The sequence below is a fragment of the Stegastes partitus genome, unplaced genomic scaffold (assembly GCF_000690725.1).
Source record: "Stegastes partitus isolate 25-593 unplaced genomic scaffold, Stegastes_partitus-1.0.2 Scaffold1081, whole genome shotgun sequence".
NCBI classification, from domain to species: domain Eukaryota; kingdom Metazoa; phylum Chordata; class Actinopteri; family Pomacentridae; genus Stegastes; species Stegastes partitus.
Genome location: NW_007578812.1, coordinates 28,268 through 45,651, shown reverse-complemented (window position 1 = coordinate 45,651; position 17,384 = coordinate 28,268). Strand labels below are relative to the sequence as shown.

The 17,384-nt window shown below is 45.5% G+C and overlaps 1 protein-coding gene across 10 annotated transcripts in view; it reads left to right on the top strand.

The window, feature by feature from the left end:
• Positions 1–17,384, top strand: part of r3hdm1 (R3H domain containing 1) — a 61,183-nt gene that overhangs the window by 32,651 nt on the left and 11,148 nt on the right. For 9 of the 10 annotated variants that reach the window (XM_008295866.1, XM_008295868.1, XM_008295867.1 and 6 more), the window contains 15 exons: positions 536–659; positions 1,695–1,773; positions 3,170–3,229; positions 4,078–4,218; positions 4,490–4,598; positions 4,789–4,884; positions 5,205–5,230; positions 5,501–5,554; positions 6,349–6,581; positions 9,043–9,306; positions 9,834–9,988; positions 11,703–11,828; positions 12,837–13,193; positions 13,384–13,546; positions 16,394–16,551. In XM_008295866.1, the coding sequence (XP_008294088.1) occupies positions 536–659; positions 1,695–1,773; positions 3,170–3,229; positions 4,078–4,218; positions 4,490–4,598; positions 4,789–4,884; positions 5,205–5,230; positions 5,501–5,554; positions 6,349–6,581; positions 9,043–9,306; positions 9,834–9,988; positions 11,703–11,828; positions 12,837–13,193; positions 13,384–13,546; positions 16,394–16,551 (2,145 nt within the window). The remainder of the gene's footprint in view (positions 1–535; positions 660–1,694; positions 1,774–3,169; positions 3,230–4,077; positions 4,219–4,489; positions 4,599–4,788; positions 4,885–5,204; positions 5,231–5,500; positions 5,555–6,348; positions 6,582–9,042; positions 9,307–9,833; positions 9,989–11,702; positions 11,829–12,836; positions 13,194–13,383; positions 13,547–16,393; positions 16,552–17,384) is intronic. The other variant, XM_008295870.1, reaches the window with a different exon arrangement.

Here is a 17,384-nt window from a genome sequence, read left to right as displayed (position 1 = left end):
AATGAAATGTGCCGCTGTTGTTTCGTCGCAAAATTCATGTTTTATTCAGGCGCTTTAATAAAAACAAGCTAATCTGGCAGATTAATTGCCATGGCGATTTGGAATTCACCAACGCAGGTGCGTTATTGCCGACGAGGAAGCAGGTTTCAGCGACGCACCGCCGGAGTTTATTAAGTGTCTTACAGTGGCCTCTATCGCCCGTGCTATTCTCTAATTAACCCAGAACCTCAGGCAAGATCACAGAGAATTAAACGCCTCGTATTTAATGCCGCTTTTCTAAATTAAGGTCTCGTGCCTGCTCGTCATTCAGAAGAGACCTGGGTCACATTTGGTATTTGTCGCTCTTGTACAATGTTGACATTATCGCACTTGTGTGTGTGTCTGTGTGTGTGTGTGTGTCTGTTGTGTATTTGGAGTTTTAATCAAGGCCACTTGACGCACACACACACAGCTGCCCTTTCATTTCCAACAATGATTTTAAAACACACAGCTCCTGCGTGCCTCACTTGTGTGTTTTTTTCTCCTCCCTCAACAGGACGGATTCCTTCTCCAGCCCTTCGAGAAGGAAGAACGAGGCGCTCAGGACCAAGCTGAGAAAGAGGACAGCTGCGACAAGGTGGACAAACCGGAGAAGACGCAGAGAAAGATGCTGTCAAGAGGTGAGATTTTAACCTATTCCTGTGTGTCGTTTTGTGTATTTTTTTTTTTAGGTCAGTTTCAGTTACGTCTCAATCACAGGAAATATTTCCAGCTTCCTTTAAACACCTGAGGCCTCATTTATAAACGTCGCTCGCACCCCAAAAAAGCAGCTCCAAAGATTCATGGTGCTCTTCAATGACATAGAATGTACACACAATCCATGTCACTCCGCCTTCTAATAATTCTATCCTTTACCGTGTCACGAAGAACTTTTTTTTTTCCCCCTCTTTCTGGTTCAGTGTCCTCCGGTTTGTCTAAAAGCACTTCTCCTCTGTAAATGATATCTCATTATAGGCTGATAATTGGCGTGATTCAGTTAATTGCGACAAGCTGAAGGTGCGAACCAATTATCCAGATTCCCACAGGCGCATAAAGGTGTCTGCTTCCCTCTGTGGAGCAACACCACTGATGAGGCAGCTTCCAATTATAGAAACCAGACACCCACCGAGGGGAACAAGCTCCGGTGTCGTCCCCCACCCCCCAGACTCCCACCGACGGGTCCGATCCTTTTTGTTGGTGCACAGGAAACATTGTCAACTTCGTTATCCCAACACTTCCTCATTTCTGAAATGGTTCAGCTGGCAGTGCTCGCGGCTGCTCGTACAGGCTGCCAGACATTTTTTTTTGTTTCCCCTCTTATTGGTTGCACTAAGAACCCATCAAACAGCATTTTCCTGAACAATGTCACCCTCAGTGAAGTTTACCTTTTTGACTTTTTCCGTTTCTCCCTCTCGAACAGTTGAATGACAGGCTGATTAATTTGCATATCAATATTCACGACGTGCGTTTCATTAACTGTTTGTCATTAATTTGGGGAGTTAACGGGGTGGAACGTTTTAACTTCCTTGTTATTCACATAAAGAATATTGTGTTGAGAACATTACGTGCAGGTAAGCTGAGAGAGTGTGTTTGATAAATGCGGATGTGTTTGAGCGTCAGGGAACATTTAGGACCCGTGACGCATTCATCACTAAATCATGACGTGTTTCCGTCAGATTCCAGTCAAGACTACACAGATTCAACTGGCATCGACCTCCACGAGTTCCTGGTCAACACGTTGAAGGGCAACCCCAGGTGAGCTCAGCGCACGCTAATGGTTCGGTCGCAGCGGCGGTTAAAATGTCACCGCTTAACAGCAAAATCAATTCACGTCAGTGGATTCGCTGCGATGAGTGGATTCACTCGCGGATGACTTAATGTTGGCGAACATTCCCACCACCGACTGTTAGCGAGCCATTTTGCATCGACCTAATAGCCCGGTGGTTTGGGCGTATTGCACGTTATTGCATTTGCATTTATTTGAATACCAGCCAGCCTGGATCCTCGCTGTATGCCGTTCCCCGGCTCTCTTTCCTGATATATCTTCTCGCTAGTCCCAGTACATGGTGTGCCAGATATCCCAGGATGTTTTTTTAGGTAATAGATTTAAAATGCGATGGATCATTTCCACATAAGACAACGAAATACTAGCTGCTCCATATTCTAATGCAAGTATGAAAGTTTAAACATTTAAACTGCTATTATTACGTTTGTTAAATGGCATACACAGCAGAAGAATCATCCCAAAAGCTGTGTTAAGGTAAATAAATGAAGAGATGACAATAATTAAAAAGGAAAAATGTGAAATATGTCTGACGTTAAACCAGGTCGTTGATTCGTGGCTCAGGAGCAATATCCCCCCAAAAAAAGTAAAGTGCTACATAATGTATATCCTGAATTGCAACCTTTGCTAATTGCGCTGCTTCAGAATTGATTTAAAATCGATTAATTGTTCAACCCCTTACCGCATGCAACAGTATTTACTTTGTAAGAGCAGCTGCAGTAAAAGTACGACGGAAAAAGTGCGCAATTTGGAACGCAGCCTCGGAGAGCTGCTGTAATCGACTAGCGTTAGCATGTTCTTTGCTAGCCCTGTTGGTCCCTTTCATATTTTAAAGGGCCAGCGTGTAAGATTTAGAGAGGATCTATTAGCATAAATAAATGATGGTATTTATAATTCATGACCGTATAAACACCTGTGCTTTTGTTAGCTTAGCATGAGCCCATTATATCTACACAGGGAGCAGGCCCGCCATGTTGCACCGCCATATTTCTATAGTAGCCCAGAGCAGACAAACTAAACAGTGTCTCTAGAGGGCGCTGTTCATGTTGGCTACCACTGACTCGTACATACTGATCCTTTAATTACGCTCCAGAGAAATAATCTAATTTTTCAAAAACACAAAACAGATAGCAATGGTCGCTAGTTTCCGGTTGGCTAGCATGTTAGCAATTAGCTTACAAGGTACAAGATTCACCATCAAGTCTCTACATTATTATTTTGTGACGATGAATTTCACTATGCTGCTTTCTGGTGTGACTGGTCCTTTAGAAAACATATAAATGCTGATGATAGAAAGATTTGTAATCATGAAGCCATTTTTGAGTTCTGACGTGTCTCAAAAACAGTCTCACCTTTGTTGTTTTTTAGGGATCGAATCATGCTGCTGAAGCTGGAACAGGACATCTTGGATTTCATCAGCAATAATGAGTAAGAAGTTCATTAAGATGATATTGGTTGATAGAATTCAACACCTTTAGAGATAATAGGAGCTTTCTAGAGTACAAACTGATGCCACACAGTTCAGATGAATCGCTGTAGGGCTGCCACCAGATAGTCGACCAAACGTTGATTAAGCAGCAGAGACTCAGTTGACCAAGTTTTAAATGGTTTGCTGATTCCAGATATAAACAGAAACTCTCAGTCCATGTGGTTATTGAACGGTGATTAGAGATGTTGGGCTGGAAAACCAAAGTGTGGGATGATTTCAGAGGACGATCCCAAGAGCGTGGCTGGCAAACTTAGGGTTTTCTGCCAAAGAACTCGCTGGTTTGAGTCGTGAGCCAGAACCACTTTTGCCAGTGGTTCATGACATCTTGGGCGCTTTTAATTTGTATGTCTTACATTATGATTTAAAGACTCATAACGAGCTGCCGTTTTGCATCTCTCAGTAGTTTGTTAAGCGTTTAGAATATTCTCTCTCAGCTCTGGAACCACCAGAAGTATACATCGAGATAATTAATTAACCAACATAAACACATAACTAGTCGACTAAAGGCTTGAATTATCGACTACTAATGGACCAGGACCATCTTTGTTGATCTAATGCTTCAATCCAGTAGTCTGTTTGGATGTGTTTTATCGTTGGCTCTGGTCTTCAGATCCTATATATGGATTATTCAGTCTGGATTAGATCGCTAATGAAGTCTAGACTTACTGAGGGCTCCGTGTTCCCCTCAGAGGTGCTTGAAAACATTTGCAAAACAGAGAGAAGAAGCTGAACGTATAGCTTCACCTGCCACCAGATTTAAACCAGACTCCTCTTTGTCCACCTGTAGAAGCCAAAAGAGGAAGTTCCCGCCCATGAAGTCCTACCACAGGATGCTGCTGCACCGCGTAGCAGCCTACTTTGGCATGGACCACAATGTGGACCCCAGCGGGAAGTCAGTGGTGATCAATAAAACCACCAACACCAGAATGTGAGAGTCCCCTTTTTTTTATTATTTCCAGATTTGACATGAGTGTAAATTCCAGTGTAATGATGTTTGCGTGATGTTCCCTCCACAATGCCGCTCTATCGTTACGGAATATTTCCGCTTGTTAATTGGTGCAGGATTTTCTGCAACCATAAGCTGCTTCAATCAGATCAGTCGATTTCCCGCGCCGCTCGTCGGTTAACATATGTTGCTGTCAGCATCTGCCTGAAATTAAGCTGCCACTAAAACTCCCGTGAATTCCCCCCACTGACAGACCCGATCAGAAATTCTCCGAGCACATCAAGGATGACAGGGCGGACGATTTTCAGAAACGCTACATTCTCAAACGAGACAACTCCAGCTTTGATCGAGAAGACAGCACGGTAGGTTTTTTTTTTTTTTTCTTCTTCTTCTTCTTTTTTTTTCCCTCCTCTCTCCCCTCACCAAGCTGTCACTTTCATTTCTGACATGTTGGTAAGAGTGGGACAATCTGGCGTCCCTGACATAGCTGCTAAAGAAGCGTGTGTGTGTGTGTGTGTGTGTGTGTGTGTGTGTGCGGTGTGTCCTTGCCAGATTCGAATGCGTTTGAAAGCTGACAAGAGGAGCAAATCGATGGAGGAGAGGGAGGAGGAGTACCAGCGAGCCAGAGAAAGGATATTTGCACATGATGTGAGAGCTGTTTGTGTAGGCGGAGCAGGGGGGTGGGGGGCCATGTTTCACAAATCTTTGTGTCTTTTCTATTCATGTGTAAATTCACTAGATTTCTTGCTACCAATTACCACTGCTGGATTTATGAATTTATAGACGGGGGACGGTCCCATCTGGAGCCACTTCTTTGTGGAGAAGTCAGATTTATAGCCTGTGGTCCAAGGACCCGATCAGACTGATTATGATGTTTAATAACAAATTGATTAATACTTCAGATTCATAAGATGGGCCGTGAGTTGTATCCCCCCGTAACTGATGGTAATTTTCCTTCTCACCCACAGGGAGATCACTTCATCCTAGACAGAAGGTAGGTAGTAATACTGTATTAATCACATCCAAAAAAGCTGCGTCCAATATGGATGATGAATTGTCAGTTAATTGGCCACCGCGGAGCTGATTTCATCCTTTTTAAAGTGTAACTAAAGCTCCTCACAAAGCTGCTACTTCACTTTTATGCTTTCCCCTGTCAGAGCAGCAATTAGAGTCAGCCCTGCCATGTTTTGAAAAGGCAGATATCTCATTTAGTCGGCGCCTGTTCTTTTAATACCTGCTCTCCTCCTCCTCCTCCTCCCTCCAGTGCTCAGGATGAAGACGCATGCATGAGCACCCAACAGAGGCGGCAAATGTTCAGGTGGGTCCACCCCGTCGCACGTCACTCAGCTCCTTTCAGAGGCAGAGAAAAAAAAAGCCTTTGAATCGCCGTCTGTCTCGATCGGCTCGCGCAGCAACGGCAGCGCTGATCTGAGGATTTGTTGTTTTTTTTTTCTCTCGCTCCTCAAGAAAGCCGCTGTTAAAGAGGATTTTCTGCCCAGGCTTCCTCGTGTGGGACGGCCGGTTCACACCAAAGCTTTTCAATTAAATCGCTTTTATTGTTCTCCCAGAAACATATTTTATTGATGAAGCTCTGGAGAGTACGTGAATGTAATGCCTGTTGGGAGAAGATGCAGTTTTGACATATAGATATAATGTGATGTTAAAAGACGGCTGGAACATCTGGGAATATATTATTATGTTTTAGAGTTTTTATAGATTCCTCCTCAGCTGTGATGGGCAACTGTTCTGTTTATGTACAAATGATCTGCTTCCACCTTCTCAGATGTAAATATTTTGTTTTCATATTCAACTGTCTTCAGATTTCTAATGTGTCAGCTCGAGCTTTGAGAATTTGTGACAGGCATTTTAACCGTTTTTGACAATTAACAGGCAATTATTAAGCAAATACGGAGAAAAGAATCCACAGAATGCTTGGCAGAGAAAGTAGTGTTCATATTTATAGACTTATTCAACGTAGACGCTCTGCAGTGCCGTCGGTGTAAATCTCTGCTGTGTCAGAGGTCAAGTCTAGAGCTGGGAGTTTATTACAAAGCAATGCTTCAGAGCGAAACGAGGATAACCCGTTCTAAATAGTCCTCTCTTGCCGTCCAGGTTACGGGCCGGTCAGTCGGGCGCCAGCCGGCAGAGCAGCTCGGAGACGGAGACGCTGCCGCGACACGGCGAGCCGCGGCCGTGGAGCAGCACTGACAGCTCAGACAGCTCCAACCGGCTCGCCCCGCGGCCCGCCATCACCAAGGCCAGCAGCTTCAGCGGCATCTCCCCCGGCCTCATCCGGGGAGACAGCACGGCCAGCAGCAAGAGCACCGGGAGGCTCTCGAAAACAGGCAAGCCACACAGCAGAGGCGAGGCGAGAGCCGCGTGAAGCAGCTGCAGCTTAGACGTGCGGAGGTGCCAGAGACGATGCCCTCTGAACGTCCTCGGTTTGTTTGAAATGGAGCAGCACGGTGCAGAAAGACGAACCGAGGCAGCCTGAAATATAATGAACGCACATTTAAAGTGTAGCTCTCTGCCACCAACTAACGTTTAATGACTTGTTTATGTTTATTTGTGATTGATCGTCCTGAAGGTAAACAGGAAAAGTCTGAATGTAGGTGGAAGGATTTGTCTCATTAGCAGGTGAGCATGTAATATATTCATTGAGTCGCACAGACAAGGGAGAGGAAACAGCACAAGGAGGAAATATTCACTAATTAGACGGTAAATGAGGGACAGTAATAAGAGTTTAGCATATTGAGCTTTAAGCTAAAATCCTCTGGCATTCGGAGCACCTGAGGTCTTATCAGAACAAATGTTTGTTGTCCTGCCGTGGTCGATAGAAGTCTGCGGGCCGCCCCGTAGCCGGACAGCTGTCAAAACTAATTACTGCACAACATCGCAGTGATGGAGGAGCCTCTTAAAAAGTGTTGTAGCAGCAGCGGCGGCGGCGGCAGAATAAAACCCAACACTGAGGAGTTACTGCATAATGTATAAGTGTGAGCGCTGGAAGTGCCACGAACGTCACCCAGATGAAGTTAGCGCCGCGGCTCACCTGCAAGTGCTTACTCCACAATATGATGCATTTGTAAGTCGATTGGCTGAGATTAGGCGCTCTGCATCACGGTCATGTCTTCTTCACCTCAGAGGGAAGATTCCTCGGCTGCTCCTTCCTTTTTCTCCTGCCACCATTTTTCTTTCTATTTTTTGCCAATCCCCTGTTGTTGTCTTTTTTATTTTTTTTGCAGAGAGGTAGCAGCAGCAGCAGCAGCAGGCTTCTTGCCTGAGCGGTTTTTTAAGTTGTTTACGAGGCAGCTGGCTGCCCTCACTTTGTGTTTTGGGAGACATCTCGCCCGCGCTGCCATGTTCTCCTGCGTTCGTCCTTCTCCTCGGCCCTCAAACACACCTTCGCGGCAGCGCCTGAAAATGGCAGTTTATGTACGACGGAGCTTAAATCCCTCGTAAGCTTTTGAAATAAAAGTCTTAATATTTCATCTTTTTTTTAAATTACAATATAATTCTTCTTTTTTTTTCCCCTCAAAGTCATGAACAGATCTCACTGGTAATAATCTACTTTTATAAATCCAGTCGTAGGCGGTGAAACAGAGACTCTTTTATGACGTACTTCCATTTCTTCTTTCTGAAATATTCCACTTATTCCTCCACCGCATTCATTTGACGGCTTTATTTAATAGCTACAGATTCATGATTTACATACAGACTGTATGACCATCTTCATAGCAGCTGACGTTAGCTTCAAACTGGAGTGCATTTGCTCATACTGGCTTTTCTATCAAGAGGACAGTCAGTCAGATTGTGTTGTGTCTTTACATGTATCTCACCATAACATCATGGCTGTAGAGAATCTGGTAATGTCAGGACGGTGGGACGCTGTAGGACTGACTTGTGCTTTCCAATAAAGAAATAAGAATGAAAAAATCGTAATATGTAGATATGCTAATATCTATTGCTTAGATATTAGCATATCTAGATATTAGCATATATATGCAATGAGCAGTTAAAGAGAATTTCAAACAAGAGTAATAGGTTTGGAGATGGACACGGAGCTGTATGCAGGTTTTAACTAGGATTAGATTTGATGTAAATTCAGGACTTTTTCTGCCCAGCGTTGTTGGAAGAGTCGAGCAGTGCTGGACAGTCAAACGTCTAACTGCAATAAAATACTTACAGCACAGATTAACTGAGGCTCCAAGAGTTAAAGATAAACTAGATCTTCTATGTATGTGTAAAACATAAACTAATTTAACACTTTAAGTTGTTTATGATGTGGTTTTAACATAAAACATAAAGTAACTGAGCTAAAACTCCACCAGCTTCGTCTCCCAAACACAACATGTGAATGAAAAAAAGTTTAACACGATTCCTGCTCTTCTTCTTTTTTCAAAAACTTTTTAACTCGGTCGTGTAAAATCATAAACGCCAGACGACAATGTCGATCCCTCCTCCCAAAAAACCAAGAGCTTCTTTGTGAACTCATCATTTTGTGCAACATCCGTTAATCATGCAGGGAGGAATCCGTCACAGATGACTCACAGATGCCAGTTTCTCCATCAACAGTTGCCTCAGGAGACCAGAATGCAATGCAGCCACAAGAGAGGTTGCATTATTAGCAAGAGGCACGGCTGTGACTATCCTCCCCTGCTTCATTATCACCACGAGCTGCTCCACCCGCGTGAATAACAAACCTGCCTGAAGCAGCGAGCTAACGCTGCGCTCGGTGTCTGTCTTAAGGCCGCTCTGGGACACGTAGGAAGTAGATGCTAATCGGCTCCTTGTTGCGCCTTCCCTCAGGTTCAGAATCGTGCAGCAGCGTCGGCTCCTCGTCCAGCTCGCTGTCCCGTCCTCAGCTGCCTCTCCCGGTTCCAGCCTCGTCCCGCTCCAGCCTCCCCAACGCACCCTTGATGCACCCGGACGCCAGAGGCTCCGGACACCCTGAGCTGACCAAGAGCATCTCCTCACAGCCACCACCAGCCACAGACACAACAAACTACTACGTGTTGCCGCTGGAAGCCTCAGGGATACCTCCTGGCAGCGTTCTGGTCAACCCACACACAGGTGGGTGACACCTCCACCAACGGCTTCCATTCAAAAGCTCAGTTTTACAAATTAAAACAATCTTCTTCAAGGGTGGCGACCAATTCTCGGTCTGCTGCGTTACATCAAATCTCCAAAAATACATTTCTTGTCTTGTAATTTTCTGGTTTGCTGATGAATATTCATGAGTGTGGGACAGAATTACAGGTTGGCGTTGGGCTGCGCTCGGTTTGTCTGTCAAATTAGTAGTCAGCCTAAAGCGTGCTGATCAAAATGCAGCGAACAGATGGAAGGAATCTGTAAATATGCATCACGGGCCCAGCACACAGTTGTGCACTTTCGGGCTGCAAACTCCTCTTCAAAAGCTGCCAAGGTTGTTAATTCCTGTTGACTCTCCTCTGGTGGACCTTGTCTGGGTGTGTCCTTCGCTGTCACGGGGAGCATCGTTCAAATGTTTGCTTTTGTACGACGCTGAGTTATGTGTGTGTGTGTGTGTGAGGCGCTCGCATCACTGTGGGTTTTGGTCTCTTGTGAATTACATTTGACAGGCAAGCCTTTCATCCATCCCGACGGCAGCGCTGTAGTTTATAACCCGGCCGGCATCGCCCCCGCTGCTGGCAGGATCCCACAGCAGGGGAAAGCCCCGCAGCAGCCAATCCCCGCCGCAGCACAGCAGCAGCCGACCAATCACCTTCACTCCCAGGTCAGTGGGCGGGGCCAATGTTTTACCTCGTTCTAAATGAACTCATGCAAAGACTGAGCAAACGTTTCCTTAACCTCACTAACTTACTGTGTTGATGAGCTGACAGTGGGACGGTCGGAGCCATTTAATCGCTCACACTGGACCCTTCCCTCAAACAACAACCTGAATCTAGGAATAGGCCTGTCGAGCTTTGAATTTCTCCACATACTGAAGCATTTCAAGCCTCTCCAGAACCACATCGTTTAAACATAACTCTGTGTACGTATGAGTCAACCGGAAGTCGATTAGTTTCCATTGGAACCTTTTTTTATTATTTTTTTCCTCCCCCACTCTGGAATTTGCCTCCAGTCCATTGAAATCTTTTTGCTCTCTGAGGGATCGAACTGTGCGCGAGGAAGCTGGAAAAACAAATTAGCTTGCAGGCTTTTCAGTTGCTTGACCATGTGTGCAGTCAGATTGTGTGTCTATAGCTGGTTTAGCAAATTTAACACATGCTGGCTATAAAAAAAAGCAAATGCATACTGTTTTTTACAAAATACGTGGCCAACCCCCTCAGTTATCTATGCATTACTGATCTGTTTCAATTAAACTGGGGGATGATAAACTGATAAAACGAGCCGCTTTCCCAATGTTCCAGGGAAGTTTCCATCTATCCATGAAGAAATGTAATAATCTGAATACTCTACAGACTTAAATACACCAAGTAAAGGTGTGGAAACCAGACGTGAACCTCAAGAAAACGAAGATATATGGAATAAATTAGGCAGTATATCTGCTGTATTGTAGACCGTAAACGTTAGCATGTCCAGATAGCTCGCTTGCTTCCTTTACTGGTGTTGTTGAAGCTTTACTTTCAAGCCAGTTCATGTTAGCGTATGGACTATGTAGTAGTTCTACTCAGTGCACAGTTATGCTATGTTATGCTAACGTTAGCCACTCTGTCCCAAACCCAGATTTACTCGACTATTACATTGAAACATGATTTTAGTGTTTTTTTTGGGTTTTTTTTTAACTCTTTACGAGGTTACATGTAAGATAGAAAAAAAACAAATCCTATCATAATAATTTTGCTGGAGCTTTCCTCAGCATGAAGCTTAAGCTAACGCTAGCATCCTGACCCAAATTCACAACACAGCTTGCGTGTTACATCCAAGGCCCCTTTCTTTTTGGGGTTATTTTTTTTTAATAAAAGCATTCGTGATTTTGTAATATCTCCATATTATAGGGACATTTTTTCTTAGTTTAAGCTAACATTAGCCGTTCCGTCCTGACCTCTATTAGATTGGGGGATGCTTGTAGTCTTGCAACACGAACCAAAGTAGCTAGCCAACTTAGCATTCGGAGTTATGTGCCTCCCAAACAATTTAGTGATATTTTACCTTTTTGATATGTACAAAACTTTTCAACAAACAAAAACAAATTCAGAGTCGTTTTCATCCAAGTTCTGGAGCTACTGTTAGCTTGTTAGCTAACTAATACAATCTAGAAAAGAGAAGCTAAATCCAGAACTTGTTGCAATAAATTCCTACAACATGAATTTTAGCTGTAAAATCGGCCCATTGTTGCTGTGAACTGTGTGAGAATTTGAAGCTTGACAAGCGAAGCTAGCAAAGAGGGAAGGGCTCAGTGGAGCTCCCACCGTTCTACTAGCATCCACTTCGTCCGATCTCATCTCCTGTCCCTCTGTCCGTCTCTTCTTGCCTTCCCTCCCCAGCCGATCTGTCCTCCTCTCCAGCCGTCCTCCGAGCCTGTCCACAACCCAACGGTCTCCTATCCTCTTCCTCCTCCTCTTCCTCCTTCTCAGTTCCTGCCCGTCTGTCCTAACCAACAGTACACTGTGGTACAGAACTTCTTTCTTCCATTTTATTATTCCTCCCCTCCTCCCCCCTTTGCTCCATCTCCTGTCAGATCTGGCTCATTAAGAGTTTATTTATAGGCTTTTCTCTCAGTAGTTAGATTAGTTAATTAAACTCTGACACAAATGTCCAGAAAGTCAAAGAATTCAGCTCAGTTTATGTCTAAAGAAATGCTGTGGGCTCTGCTTCGACCCTCCGTACTGCATCTGAGTGCCTCGTTAATAAGCTCCTTAACAAATTAATACCAGTAATGTATATTTAAAGTGTTCCTGTATTATTTGCTGCACATATTCTTTTAGTTTCTTTGAACGTGGCGGCACGCAGCGTGTCGTTCACTTCCTGTTTTTGGCTTCTCCTAACGAGGCAACATCTCACCTTTCAGAACTCCAGAACACACCTCGTTAGGACCACAGCTCACCGTTCTGTGAGCGTTTTCCTTATAGGAAGGTGTGTCTGAATCCAGGAGGAGCCATTACCCACATATGTAGATCATGCATTCACTTAACCTCATTTCTGACCTGGTTTTAGTGAAAGACATGCCTCTGCGACTAATTATGCCTGTGGAAAGTTCCATTAATATTTAATTCATCACCAGATGTTAGCGCTGAATAATCCATGACTAAAAACACCACTTTTCCAACAACATGTCAGAAGTGACCCGGACTGGTGTGCGCTGCTGGTAGCGGATGAATCGTCCGCTTTAGGCTGGACGGGTCTCCGTAGACCTGGGTCAGATATGAGCTCTCCGCATTTGTTTAAACCTTTCAAGTGAAAGTCAATTTAACAAATGTCTTTGATTTAGCGCTTAGCTTGGAAACTGTCCCCGGTGGTGGATCTGTATTGATCCGTATTCTGAGCAGAGTTAATGAGTTAACTACTGTGACCCGGGTTCTGATCGTCGCCGCCCCTGTGCTGTACATTTATATGTATGCGGTGAAGTCTGGTGTCGCGTTTAATTCACCGCTTGTTAAAAAATGTAATTGCCTCCGCAGCCTGACGCCCTCAACGCCCAGTTCAGTCACATGACTCTGGCGCAGCAGCCGCCCAATGACAGCGGGGCTTCGGCTCCAGATGGCCGCCACTACCCCTCCGTGTACCACCACCACCACCACCACCCCTCCCAGGTGGTGCTGCAGGGAGCTCCTCCGCAGCAGGTCGCCAGCTACGTGGTGGCCGGGCCGTCGGGAGGACACCCCGGGGTGCTGCAGGGTCAGCCCGTCCCGCTCCCGACCCAGGGCCCCGGCCACGCGTACCCCAGCTCCACCCCGGGCCCCGCTGCTTTTCCCGGAGCCACCCTGAACCAGCCGCTCCTGCAGCAGCACACCTACATCCAGCAGCCTGTCCAACAGGTAGACGTTTGAGCCGCACATCTGAAAATCAGCGGTTTGAAAATGTGGTGATTTGTCATCGTGAGTCACTCCTGCAGTGAAAAGCAGCTTCATGACTAATCCTTCAATGCTGCTCTGGCTGTGAAGTGGATTCAAATGGGGCCGTGATGCATCGTGCAGTCCTTGAATCCCTGTTATGTGTTTCTCGCAGATGTCCACGTGTTACTGCTCTTCAGCTCATCACCCACACTGCTCCAGCCAGCAGCAGCAGCAGCAGCAGCAGCAGCAGCAGCAGCAGCAGCAGCACTACCGACCGCACGTCAACGCGCTGCCCTATAACTGCCCTCAGAGCCAAAACCTGCCCCAGCAACAAGGTACAAACACGGCCAGTATTTCCAAATGAGAAAAGTAATTTTTATTGCGATGTCTCTCTCAGCAGCCACACAATCAGTCGCCTTGATTGTCATTAGAACCGTCCAGAGGTGCACACCTGGACGCCAAACAGCAGCACCTTCCTTTTCTCTTCTCCACTTTCCTCCGTTAAACCACAAATGATTCAAACAAAGCTTTGAAGTAGCTGCACAGTGGATCTGAAGACAAATCAAAGAACGTTTTAATGAATTAGATCCACGGTTCCCCTTTCAGAGCTGCTTCATTGTGAGTCGTCCTCCGTAGACTTTGTTAACTTCCCCCTTTGAGCCCTCAGATAGCATTTTTGTTGTTTGTTTCTTCGCGAGGGAGCGACGCCCGCCGCAGTCCGGCGAAGGACAAATATTCCTCCCTTTCCTTTCCTGCCTGTTTGTTTTGTTTTTTACGAGTTCAGATGTCTCCCCGGGAGTCATCCACTAGATTATTCTGTTTTTGTTTTTTTTTTCCTTCACCACAGGAGTTGAGGTTGTTAGCTCCTGCTCACACACACACACACACTCATGCAGGCAGGCAGTTACTTAACTGGATGTAACGTCGCCACAGTTGTACAATTGCACACACACACACACACACACACACGTCTCTGTAAGTGGCTGCGGCACTATTCTGTCATCTGTAGGCTGCAAATGTGGCTTCCCTGCTGGGGAACTGGGGAATAGACAGCGGACAAATGAAGCTGACCTACAAAGGCAAAGGACAGCAATTATTTCTCAGGGAAACGGGGGGAAGGAAAAAAAAAAATGACTCGGGCGCCTCGTTTCCCTTCTGTTTTTTGCATTAATTAAAGAAACACACACATGCGAGCGTCTAAAGGTGAAGATAAAGCGCCGCGGGGTTGCGCACATGATAAATAAGTTATCAATGGAAATTCTCTCACGGCCCAGTCGGTGTCCGCCGAGGGAACCTGTCAGCGTTTCCACTCACTTGCGTCAGGCAGCCACCGCCACCACGGGGCCTCGGCTCCTGTCACGGTCATTCTGAGAGAGCGTCTCGTACCGTATGTGAGGCGACTGAAGGGTTTCCGTGGTTTCCTCTTTACTGGTTATTAAACAGGAGCGAACCTGGCTTTGACAGAACCCAGCGATCGCTTCGTTTCTCAAGACAAAACCGTTTTGTGATCTCCACTTCCTCCTCAAATGTCAGCGCTGGAGAGAAAACGTCGCTCTGAATGTGTTTAATCACAGTGAGGTGGAAAAAATGGGTTGTAGATGTTTAAACCATTTTGATGCACACAACAAACCACAAGGCCTGAAACCCTGGACCTGGAGGATCAGCTACGGGTTGAATGACGCAAGTAATAAGTTCTTGTAGTGTACGTTTTAGCCCGCACAGATGTTTCTGTGAGGTTAAAAAAGGAATTTAAAGCCGCAGTTAAAAGGAAAGTACAGCTCAAGTAAAGTCAGGAAAGCTCCGTTTAATCTCATAGTTGGGTTTTGTTTTGTGTTTTGTCCAATAAACGGCAAAAACATCTGGACGGACTCTCTCAGGTCTCGATACCTCGATCAGTACATTCTACCTGTCGGTGCTCTCTGGTCTGTAGATTCCAGCTGAGCACCAACACAACGTCCGATCCCTCCGCTCCACCCGAGGAGGCGTCCGGAGCCTGAGAGGCGGGATGCGGGGCCGGGACGCTGTCTGAGAGGCCTCTATGAATCTCACAGTGAACCGGTCTCTTTTCCAGCCCCTCGCGTCTCGCCCGCAGGACGCCGCTTTTAAAGTCGGTAATCATCGTGACAAGGAGGACGACTGTAAATCTGGATGCAGGACTCAAAGCGACGGCTCTGATCCTGTCAGGACGGCGGCGAGCCCCGCTCTCACAACATCAGGACAGCCGGTCATTATCCAAGTCAAACTCTTCCCTCGTGCGCTGCTGGCTGGCTGGAAGGGGAATAAAATAGGGTGCGTTTGATATCATGGTCATTTCATGCTTGGTTTGTAAGTGAAGGTGGAGGCGAGGGTGGATAAAAATAGTCCTCGCTGCTCCGCTCCTCGCCGAGCTCTTTCATTGTCTAGTTGTACTTTTCTCCCAGGGCGGCAGACTGTAAAGACACCTTCACAAAAGGACGTCCTCTCCTTTGTCACTTGGATTGCTGTGTGTGTGTGTGTGCGAGTGTGTGTGTGTGTGTGTGTCACGAGGGACAGTATTTTCAAATGTCTCTTTTTGTCACCTTGACATTTAAGTGTCTGATTTACCCCCAGCCTCCGGTCAGGAACAGCAGCCGCCATTTTAGGCCGTTTGGAAAATGGTCGAGTGACATTGCTTCGTCTTTTCTGTCGTTCTCCTCTGGCCTCCTCTAAATGGGTTTTTAATCAGTACTGTAGGAATGAGATGTCTCGTTGAAGTTTTTTGTTTTTTGTTTTATTTCCCCCCTGTCCTCCCGCCTCCCTCCCTGGTAGAGGAGTGGCTCGACCGCTCAGGTTTCAGGTTCGGGCCACCGCAGGCTAAATCAGATATATTGACTTTCTCATTTATTCCAAGTGCCTCAGACCTGCTTAGCTGTAACAGCTCAACTCCTCCGACTCCCATTGTTCTCAGCCTGACGGAGCTTCTTTGTTGTGATTGTTTTAACAAGCAAATATCGCTTTCAAATCAATAAAGTGTTGGACGATTTTCTTGTAAAATCTTGATGGCCGTGCCGTTTTTTGTTTTTTTCTTTCCTCCCCCGCTATGCCGTGCAGGAATCATGAATATTAAATGTGCCGTTTTCAGGGGTTATTATTGTCACTGTGTTCCTATCTGGAGTCTCTTTTCATTCGGTCACAGCGTTGTGCCTTTTCTCATTTTGCCCCAGTGCACCAAGCCGTGATGCCAAACCCAGCGCCCAGCTACCAGACCGTAGTGGGCGTGCAGCCAACACCCAACCTCGCTCTCACTGGCAACCAGCAAAGCAATATGGGCAACCAGATGCAAGGCATGATGGTCCAGTACCCTCCAATGCAGTCTTATCAGGTACTGTGATGACGGGACGCCTCTGTGAGCGTCAGATAGGTTCATATTAGCAGCGTCGAAATGAAAGAGAGCTTCCACCAACAGCACGGGCCGACCATTGTTCTCCGACGAGGCTGTTTGCGACTCTTTATTCACATCGAGGCTCGAAAAGAGACGAGAGCTGCTTCAAAAATAAGAGCTTGATGTTGATTAAAAACACAGCAAGTGTTGACTTTTCAGTTGTTTGTCGTTAACATTTAGGAAAATACAAAACCAAGCCTGAAATGGTTTTAAATAAGAAGATTAAAAAACATTGATAGTACAGTCGGTAGCCATGTTTCTGAACATATTTGTATTCATATTTTAAAGTATTGCATTGGGGACAAAAAAGTCAGTGATGGTGACAAAATTTCAAAAAAATATCCCTAATTTTAAAATAAATAAACATTACGCTTGTTAAAGTTGGTGTCTGACCTTTTGAAAACAGTTAATGTACCCAATGGGAGATAGAAACACCTTTTCTCTGATGTAGCGACGGGGTAATTTTAATTTCTCTGATTGTCTTTGCTTCCTCATTTGTTTTCACAAAATATTCAAATGTTAGCTTCAAATTCACTTGACTATTACATAAAAACATGGCTTGTGCATTACTTCTAAAGCCCATTACTTGGTGGGGTGGGTAGTTAGTTAGTTAGTTAGTCTTTGTTTTGTGTTTTTTAGCACTCATGTTAGCATATTAACTGTAATATCTCCCCACAAACTGCAGCTACTTTGTCTGAGTTTAAGCTAACATTAGCTGTCCTGGCATCACCTTTGTTAGCTTGCAGTTTAGCAACGCTAGCCAAACTCATAAC